This window comes from Branchiostoma belcheri, unplaced genomic scaffold (genome assembly GCF_001625305.1).
Source record: "Branchiostoma belcheri isolate BF01 breed outbred unplaced genomic scaffold, Haploidv18h27 scaffold242, whole genome shotgun sequence".
In the NCBI taxonomy this organism is placed as follows: domain Eukaryota; kingdom Metazoa; phylum Chordata; class Leptocardii; order Amphioxiformes; family Branchiostomatidae; genus Branchiostoma; species Branchiostoma belcheri.
This window is the reverse complement of record NW_017803846.1, coordinates 73,194-84,177: the sequence shown is the minus strand read 5'-3', so window position 1 is coordinate 84,177 and position 10,984 is coordinate 73,194. Positions and strand designations below refer to the sequence as shown.

General features: G+C 40.2%; 1 protein-coding gene across 1 annotated transcript in view; it reads left to right on the top strand.

The window, feature by feature from the left end:
- The window catches only part of LOC109471238 (regulatory-associated protein of mTOR-like), an 81,542-nt gene that overhangs the window by 2,680 nt on the left and 67,878 nt on the right, over positions 1–10,984 (top strand). Inside the window, exons 2-4 of the mRNA XM_019770516.1 lie at positions 3,336–3,410; positions 4,855–4,920; positions 7,977–8,168. Of these exons, the coding sequence (XP_019626075.1) occupies positions 3,336–3,410; positions 4,855–4,920; positions 7,977–8,168 (333 nt within the window). The remainder of the gene's footprint in view (positions 1–3,335; positions 3,411–4,854; positions 4,921–7,976; positions 8,169–10,984) is intronic.

Sequence of the window (10,984 nt, the reverse complement as noted above, 5' to 3'; positions counted from 1 at the left end):
TTTCCGTTACTCTTTTGTTAGTTTTCTGTTACTTTTTCGTTACATGTAGACTTCTGCATTCATATGCAGGCCACGGTAACGTCACAGAATAATGGGAGGAGTACTAATTTGCCTCATGCGGGGCGGGAAATTACCGATACACACCGCTGGAACAGCGGAAGGAACGTTGATCTAGCCTGCATTTTACTATGTTTAAAACGTTTTAAATCACCGGCGCATCAATTAGATCGACATTTTCTTTTGTCACTGTTGCCCAGGTAAGCGTTTCTATAGTTTGTCAACTTTATTTTGCTGTTTTCTCGGTTTGTTTGCTTATTTTACCACCGAATATGCAATCCTAGATGATCTGAAGTTATAAATGCCCCGGTATTTACATAATAGGCGGCGGGCGTGAGGTAACATTAGGGATGTGCAAAAACATCGCGGAAAATTCCTAAAACACTCGAAAAAAGGCAGCATATTTACATGTGCCCACAAACATTTTTATGGCTAATTATTGACCAGTTTTGGGGAGTTTTGTTATGTCCTTGGAGTTTTGTTTAGAGTGGGACGGAAAGCCGTGCCGCGACTCCGTGCACTTCCGTGTTACATACGTTGTATGTGACCAACAAATCTACGCCAAAGGCACCACAAATCCACGTGTACATATATTTTTTAACGAAAATTCTTTTGAGTACGCATTTCGTCACTAGGATGTTGCTAATTAGGCGTAGAATTAAGGCAGAAACCAGCGTAAATGTGGCTGTCTCGAGATCGAGCTCTCTGCACTTCGCGCGCTGCCCCAGCATGCAGCCGGCTTCGTTCTTGCCAATCAGAGCGCGGGTCATCTAAGGTGAACCAATCAGAGCGTAGCTACTTGCATATTATAATGAGCATGCTGCATCACGGGGCGGCTGCGGCCAGGGCGACCGGCCCTGAGTGCGCGGGAATGTGTTTTGCAACTATATTTTTACGGGGATTTTCTGACGTTTGGCACTGACTTTGGCACGATATGATCGCACTACCATGTACACGCTACCGTAGGCGGCAAATGAGTGGTCATTTTTATACAATCGTCTAGAAATTTTTGCGTTATGCACCAGGAAGTGAGCCGATCTCAGTTTGCGTTCCCTCGATTTTTTACAGTTTCCCCCGTGTTTCCCCCTCAAAATAACAAACAAAACTACCGCTATTAAATAGAACCATGTATTACAATTATCATTTCAACATGATAGATCTATTATATACTCCTTTATTAAGTATGATATCATCATGGTTGTGGAAAGTCCTCAGCTGGCGAACCGAGTCCTTGCGCCGGGAGTGACGGTACATTTTACCGTGAGTAAGCCGCTACTACTATAATAATTTTTCTTTTGTGCCAAAAACCGCCGTGAATTTAAGGCATGAGTTACCAATTTATATTTCTTCTACGGCAGATATTTCTTGTTTCGTCACGTCCCATGACGTCCTGTGAGAGCGGTAGGCCGCTGCTGGTACAAAATGTACAAGACGTCGTCTGCCCACTGCTACACTTTGTTGACATACATTGTATTACACAACATAATTTTCCGGTAGAAATAATAAACCACAAAGTTATTTTACGAATCACATGTCCACTTGCCTCTGGTACTGTTATTTTTCAAGGGGCAACATCGCAACACATTAGCGGACGCCCCAGGAGGTGGCAAATTGGTATTGTCTTGTCGGCGCGCAAAACAAACATGAAATCCGACCCTATCACATTAACGCAAACGGTAACGCGTTAGAAATAATTTCTGACGATTTTCTAATGATTTTCTGACGAAAATCTAACCAAATACTAACGAAAATCTAACCAAATACTAACGAAAATCTAACTCGTTAGTAACGGGTACCCGGTTAACTATAATGCGAACGTGCGAACGGTACTGTATGAATGTCATCAACATAACGATATCACCATAGCGGGGGGTGGGGGGCTGATCACTGATCAAGGTGGCAGAACACAGTTTTCACCCTATGGGGATTCCTATAGTTAAGGACCCCAAGGTGACTCACTTCGACACAGTAAAAATTATAGTAGGGTGCACTAGAGAAACACGGCCAACTAATATGTTGAAATATACGGTATAATCTACAAAATAACTGAAATCAAAAAAAGTTTTCTAACACCATGATGACCAATTTAATTGATTTGGCCCTCTACTGAGGTCAACGGAACTGCAGCCATCTCACCCCGGAATGCAGTTGCTTAATGCTGCGCATTTATACACGAATGGGGAAATCTTAACAATCCAAATCATACAGTGTACAAGCCAATACCTTTCTATACCACACAGCACAGTTTACTCTTGGCTACCTCTCACATAAGTCTCACATACATAGCCAGGATTCAAGATGTTGCATACGATTTTTGCGCAGGTACAGTAGGTTCTGCCGATGTGCCATGTGAACTACATGTAGAAGTTTTCTGTAACAATTTGAATGGAATTTCCATTGTTGTAACACCACCAATCATACATTCTGATACACCTTTGGTTAATGTGAAAGTGGTTTAAAGTAATGAACAATTTCACACTTTATAATTTTGACTGGTAAATACATGTAGTGACGCTATCAAAGTTAGATGTCTGCTTTATTTTCTGAAGGCACTTTGTGTTTTTGCGTTTGATTTGAAATTATTTAACTATTGCCAGAAAATAACGATCAAAACATGATCAGGCCACAGCAATTTGATTTGTTGGTTCTCGGATTTTTGTCAGAAAAAATGTAAGAATTAGGAGAGTAGAAACAGAAAGATACTCCTTGGCTTGGGATCGAACCCACGCCAAACCTGGGCACCAGTTGACACCCATACGCTCTAGCCATTCGGCTAAAGGGTCTAGACCCATCAGACTGATCGATCAGTTGGTAGGGCCCTACATGTATATAAACCCCCCTCTGTAACACTACTGCCCCTTTTCTTGTCAAGATTCGTCCTCGAATCTTCCAAGTTCGACATCCCTGGAGCGGCACTCAGGCAGCACTCCCAGGGCCTGTTTGGGAACCAATGTGAGAATTAGGAAAGTACAAACAGAAAGACACTCCTGCCCCCGGGCCGGGGATCAAACCCACGCCGAACCCATGCACGTCCACACACTGACGCTTTAACCATTTGGCTAAAAGGTCAGACAGATCAAATTAAATTGGTGTGGCCTCAAGAAAATTAAAAAATAATCAAATTCAATTTGAGTTTTCAATATTTTCTGAGGAAATTTCTCATTCAGCATTTTATATTTGGCATATTGTGTAGTACAATGTTGTTGAGTAATACATTGTTGTAATCCTAACAATAGTTGTAGTTTGAAAATAGGTTACATATTGTTGTACTTTTCTAGTCATGTCAAGCTGATCTTGTGAAAGACAACGGACACAAATATTTCCTGTCGGTGCTTGCTGACCCCTACATGCCCGTAAGTAGTTTCTCACAACTTTATATTTTGTACAATAATTCTTAGGAATTGCCTAAAAGTCATGCCTAAAAGCTTAATATTCTTCAAAATATAGAATACAACACGGTGTATTCTGTCATGTGTCAGCCTGATCTGTGGGAGGGCTGGGACTGAGGTGATGCAGAATGTTTAGTGTTATGTTTTTTATTTTTCTCCTCCTCCTCCTTCTTCTGCCATTTTTTAAAAGGATTCAACAAATAACATAAAGGTAATTTGGCATGAAGGTAGATCTAGAGTGGGCAAATACAAACTTTGGATACAGGCTTTTAAAATTGTTTTATTGTTTTTTTGGGGGGCCATTTTCTGACAAAATCTGTGCACTTGGGGTCCTGGAGATCTAACATTACATGTACATCCAAAGCATCTGAAATTTCGTATGGGTATCCTTTACAATCAGTCATTTATATCTACCAACAACATGTCATTATAATTTTTGGCATACTCTCCCTGTATAATTTGGGACTCTTTGACTGTTTTTAGGTCACAATTTAACAGCAGTGAACCTTAATCTGACACTTTTACGCACACGCACGATTGAATGATAAATTCACAACCGGTCATTCGGTATATTTTCAAATTAATGTATCAAGACCGGACACCCCCCTGTGCGAAAGGTCATGCAAGTGGACGAGACTTGTAATACTTTAAACACACCAAAGGTCAACGGTCGCGACCATTTTCAGGGACAAAGGGGTGTTCGCGGGCCACCAAAAGTCTTAATTCTCACGCCCGAAAACACAAATACAACAAAAAGCAAAAGAAGGTCCATCATCTACAGCCCAATAGCAAAACATATACCGAGTCCCAAAACAATCCGTCCACCACAACGCAAGAAACAGCTGCGAACACCTGGTGCTGTGAAGTCGGTTGAGAATAAACCATTTGATTGATTGATTGATTGATTGAACATGAAAACCTCAAACCATTCTAATACCCTTCCGCGGAAGGATATCTCCTCCCCCGGAGGTAATGAGGACGTGTCCAAAGATGACACCGGCTGGCAAAAGTTAGTTTTAAAGACAGTAGTGTTCTTTTTTTTCATTTTAATTCCTACTGTACAGGTAATGTGTTAGCGTGAAAGTTTGTATCTGTGTTGGTACAAATCATTATGAAATAAAGACTAAGCTTTAACTTCCAACACTTACATGTAGATACAGAATTAGGCTTACCCCAAATTTTCGGTTGACTCCATCAACCTTGTTCACGGAATGGACCCGTCTACTCTTGGAACGTGACATCAGAGACACGTGACCGTAGTAGCGGGTCATACGTGCCAGATAACTTGTGTCAAGTAATGTGTTTATAAGCGTATAATTCGAGACTCAGAATGTGTTCTGTAAATGATGTCGCTTGTAATGCAAAAAAAGAGTGTCCCTTGTAATCAGCCTCATTCTTTTTTTTACAGGCAGAGCACAGAACAATGGCTGGGTTTGTCCTTGCGGTTATTGTGAATGACTACACCAATGGACAGGTACATGTACAAAACTTCCTTGAAGCAAAACAACCAGAAGCGCAAATCATCTCATGCATGTTTGATTCCCACACGTATTGCAGCATTAGTCCATCCTATCCAATTTTTAGATATATGCATGCATGAGGTATATTTCGCACCCCCTGGTGTTTTGCTTTAAGTTGCAATAATCATCTTTTCTTCCATTTTAATTTTGTCCAGGAACTATGTTTTTGCTTCAACCTTGTATGGAACACGTCAGCAGAACATACATGTACTGCGCCTGTTGGAAACCTGGATTTTTCAGTTTTCGTTGGATGTTTGGTCAGTTCTGCTTCAGAATTTTGCCTGGTGCAAACAATGTATTTTTCAACACAACATACTGTATTCACTTGACTTCCAAATGTCACAAGTATGAAATTCCTGTCATTTACCAGTATGGAATTAAAAAATGTTCTCATTGATAATGCAAAGTGGGTTGCAATTTACATTAATACAATGTATCTGCCAATGTTCCTCTTCCTTTTAATTACACTTATATGTATGTCACAAGTTTGGATTGTCCTATAATCAAGTAATTCTATAAATGCTGCATTCCATGAATCGCATTTATAGAATTTCTTCATCAATTATGTAACTTAGATCCTATCTACATTTGTACACACCAAAAGTTACAACAATCCATCAACCGGTTCTTGAGTTATCCTACTTCAAACTTGGTATTGACCTGAAATATGGGATCAAAGTACACCAATTCTTAGAAACACAGCTGTAGCTGTTCACTTTTTTCCGAAACTGCTTGTAGCCACAGTACATAAATTATTAATAAATGGGCTACCACATGAATGTTAGTTTGTCTGCCCAAAACTTTGTAAACTAGAGATACGATGCCCATTTTTGTCTTCGTCAAGAAGACTGTGTATTAAATCGTTTTGTGGCCTGGTGTGGATTCACATGTAAGTCAACGTCATAAGTTGATTATTTGTCGGTACATTAACAAATTTTTGGTGTGTGGGTAGCTGTTGTTTAAATATACAGTTAAGAAATAGACCACCTGGCTTTTCCCAATGTATTTGTAGCTGGCTTTTTGTGCATTTGTTGATTTTAGATAATAGTACTTTGCAATCTAAGTCAAAAATCTGTGTGAAGCGGTTATAGACACAAATTTGAAGGTCAAAACTTTACTTGAGAAAACGCTGTCGGTTTTTAATGGTATTCAGTGTTTGGGTAATGACATGAATGATGGAGGTCGAGTTTGATAATAGGCCTTCTAGCAGCTTTTTTTTAGGTATTGCATGGTAATGTTAAAAGTTGATGTAAAATTTTCCACAAGTATCAGGTGAATGATTTTTTAATAGTGGATAGCTACAATGTATTAGGGATGGGAGCAAATGGTGTGATTTTTGGGACTCCTAGTAGCTTGTTTGGAACTGTAACGGACATAAGTTGAACTGGAATGGCCACCAGAAATAGAAGGCAGGGGCAAGGCATAGAGCGTGCACATTGCAAAAGTAAAGCAAATGCTGAATTCATGTACGTTCATGCGTACAAAAAACATCATCATTTTTTTAGGCAGACTCAGAGATAAAAAACAAAATTCTGTGCTGATTATCCTTAGTACTGCGACCAACGAGTATTCTCGCGTTTTTATGTGTTTTCTGTGTGCTGAAGCCAACTGTACTGAACCCGGAAGTACGTTCCCCCCCAAAGTAACTCCAAAGATACATCGTCGGTATACAGAGTATTTCTGCACATGGCGAATGACTGGCCCCTCCCCATGTCGCTTGGGGTGCTGCACTGAGGAGAACCATGTTGATTGTAACAATATGATTGTCTCTCAAACTTAAAAATTGCAAGTTGCGCTGTAAAAATCAGATCAGACTATGGCTCAAAGACAAAAATCTCATAGTATGTGGCATCAGTAATGTATTAGAACCGAGGTATGCTGAGCCTTGTTCACTTACTTCCAAATAACCCAAGTATGACATTTCTTCAATTTACCTCCAAATGCCATATAGGGTCGAAGCCATTTCAACTTATCGTGATCACAATCTGACAAATGGCATACACACATACCAATCACACAAACACCTACAAAAAATAACTCTTTTGCTAAGCATAACAACTTTGACGTTTATACCAAGTAACACTTAAAAAAACTGTGCCTGATGAAGGCACATGTTTCACGGACTCTAGTTAGGTCTGTTTTTGCATATGTTTTAATGGAGCACCCTTTCTGTGGTGTCTCCCCCCACACTCAGCCACAAAAACATAATCTTCTTGGCAAAGGTAATTATTATAGATGTTATGTCATCTTTAAATACATGCTGGATACTACCTTAAAACAGACGTTCTACCAAAGTGCTAAATGTATGCAGTGCTATGTACAAATAGGACTAACAGATTTTATGTGGGCACAGTACATGTACTTCTACTGATGTGCTCCTGTTTAGAGTAGTAGAACATAGACATGGTGTCATCACAGTCTGCCTGATGTTTCATTACATTAACACATGACATGACATGTATTTGTTACATGTACCAATGAATCCTTGGTCAGCATCCAGGATCATAGTTTTTTGTCTATAACAGATAGAGAAATGGTCACCGAATCCATTGACATGTGTACAGTCTTGGACATACACATGCAGACACATGTACATTTTTCATTTTGTACAATGTACATGTACTACACAATGTATACCATTGATACTGGGTCGTTCCAAAAAGACACAAATAATGCTCTTTTTTCTTTTTATGTTCACAGAATGCGAGACAGTGGCTATCCCATGTTCTTTTATTGAATGGAGGCACATTTGATCACTTTTGTACAAAAGAAACTTTACTACAGTAACTGTTGTCTTATTTTATCTATTATGTAGAAGATGAAAAACAGTATGATGCATTTACTATATGCATTTCTGTCAAACATTGTTACAAAATGTACCTTGTAGCATATGAAATGTTTTCTGTTTGAATATATGTAAACTATACGTCAAGTGATGAAGAAGGGACAGAAGAAAATAGTTTATTTTTCTTGTCATAACTGTTTATTAATAAGTTTTTTTTGTCAATAGGAAGCTTGTCTGCAAGGTAACCTCATTGCCATCTGCCTGGAGCAGCTGAATGATGCTCACCATCTCCTTCGCCAGTGGCTGGCCATTTGTTTGGGTCGAATCTGGACTAATTTTGATGCTGCGCGATGGTGTGGAGTTCGGGACAGTGCACATGAAAAACTCTACATCCTATTGAATGATCCTGTACCAGAGGTCAGTGTACCTGAATTGATCACAAGCAAGGCTTATATTCTTTGAAATAATTTTTTCTGCATACCTGCACCACTAGAGTGTATACATGTACCTTTGAAGTGGAGAACTCGAAGGAGCCTGACTGTAAGTACAATGTAGTTTACATGTCATTACATCCTGATACAATTCCTGACAGACCTCAGTATAGGTAAATGTTCACATGGCATTAAATAGACAAAGAGACCAATATTTTGTCCCTGTTCGTGGGTATTTCTGAATATAATGACCAATAAATGATATTGTCTTCAATAAATCTGACAAATATAGGTAGCATTACATTTTATTACACATAATGGCAGATAATGGCTTAATGATGGCCCGTTGCAAACTGGCCATTGCAGTTTAGGTGCAGGAAGACATATTGTACATGTAGGACAGGTTCATGCAGTTTTATACCCGCATTAACCTGCATGATGGGACTTGACCAGTACCAGTAACCTTTTATTTCTTGTTCACATTACAGGTATGAAGTAACTGTTAATGTTTAGGGACTGTACGATATTTACCGGGGGGGAGGGCCGGTCGTCCGGGGGTAGCGTAAAAAAATTTTCCTAGGCCCTCCCCCCAGGTCAAAAAATTTTTTCCTAGGCCCTCCCCCCGGCTCAAAAATTTTTTCCTAGGCCCTCCCCCCGGCGTGAATCATAGAGAGTGAAATTTCGTATGGGGAGGACTACATTTTGATTGAAAATTTTCCCCGCATGAAGCGCCGAAGGCGCGAGCGATCGCGCCGCAGGCGCCACTAGAGCCCGAGTAGGCCCGACTTTTGGGCGGGGGGGGGGGCATGTCCCCCCACACACACACAGACGTGTGTATAATGTCCTTGGTCAGTGTAATCGAAATAAATCTAGCCTACCTTTCGTCCACGAACTTCTTCCGCGTCAATTTTATTACAAACAGGGAAACAATATTGCCAAGTTACGTGTTGTTTTCAATTAACTTTTGAGGGACATAGATATAAATGTTAAAATAGTCCTTGGTTTGAAAAAATACCAAATTAATCCGTCGACATCCGACATCCACGCCGAGAAGTTTGAGCGAATTGCGAGGCGGGACCAGCGGGTCACCTTTGCCGACGCACGCACATCACTGGGAAGGGTGCGTTGAACGGCGGAAATTAATTTTCAAAATCTTCCGACAAGCCTTCCCTACATTTTTGATCGGTATCGTTTCCATAGCCGCGATTGATACGACTTTAATCCATGTAATTTGGCTGTGTAGTCCAGTTTCGCCGATTCTGGCGAAAATGCAAGATTTTGAAGAGGACTGTGGGAGATTTGGGCGAATACATTATAATAATAGGGATGGATATTATTGGAACGTAAAATTCTGCCGATTTCAATGACCGGCAAATCGCTACAAAATGTATGGGACAGACGTTAATCATGTTTTGAAAGTGTATAAAAACGTTGTAGAGTTAAAGGGATCTTTGAAAAAATTTTACCTAGGCCCTCCCCCAAATTAAAATATTTTTTCCTAGGCCCTCCCCCCGGCTCAAAATTTTTTTCCTAGGCCCTCCCCCCTCAGACGACCGGCCCTCCCCCCCCGGTAAATATCGTACAGTCCCTTAGTCTTTTAAAGTATAAATATACATGTAAACATGTATGGTGAAAAAAAAACATCTGTAACCATGTGCAGGAGTACCGGTAGTAATTCAAAGCATCTAATCATCATCATCATCCTCATCACTGCTGAAACCAATGGAGGGGGGGGGCTCGTCACTGAATGCCATCCAGTAAATTTCTAGCAGAGACCGATTTATGAATAATTGATCAAGTCCCACGGACCCGGTTCTTTTACTTGTAGAGTAGCCAATTACCACTGATCCGGTGGCACAAGATGTGCGAAAACACGTACTTCACAACCATTGTTCGTCGATATAAAGCGCTTATACATTACAAAGAGATTTTTCGTAGGACTGCCATTTCTTTAGTTTGCAGCTTGTGTATTGAGAACGGGTATCTTCATGATTCTGCTGGCTGTTTGTAGAAGAACGGCAGAATAAAACAGTTTTCAATACCATCATGACTTAGCAGGTAACACGCAATGAAGCCCACTTTTTACGCAGATTGTAGCACTGCGTAATGTTACACAAACTAACAATAGATGTTTTAAGGAATTCACAGAAATGACAATGATAGATAATGTAACGCATAAACATTATACAGCACAGAATGAAGTGTAACAGTAGTGTAGTCATGTTTGGCAGGGTATGGCAAGTTATAGTAGGCACATGTATCGCTTCAATCTTTAACGGGTAAGTTGACAGCAACAAGCAAGATGCATAGGTTCTATTACTTATGTAGCTCAATACTTGCGTCCAGATTTGGGACGAACACATGTTACTTTTTCGCCGCAGTTTTGCATGTAGTGTTTGCTTCAGCAGCCTTTCAGCTGATGCAAACAAACACACAGTAGTTTGAGGTTCCACAGTTCTTACAACGTTAGCGCTTGAAGTTGCTGTGGTGTTCTCCAAGTTTGTTGGTCTGGTGATGTTGTCTTTGTTGGCTTGTTGTCTGTCATTTTCTCTCCATTTGTATGTTTGGCGGCCCGTCTTCGATGGGTTGGTTTGGCTTCACAAATCTCGGCTTCGCTAGGATCTGTTCCTTCCCGTAGCAGTCGCTCCATTAGCGCTAGTGCAGCCCCATTTGAATGTGTAAAACTTCATGTCTACCCTCCCATTTCGATTCGTTCATCAAAGTAGATTTTACTAAGATATGATTTTACAAACTAATTGTGAAAGTACTAGTACTTAGTACTGAAGTAAACAAGAATTGAAG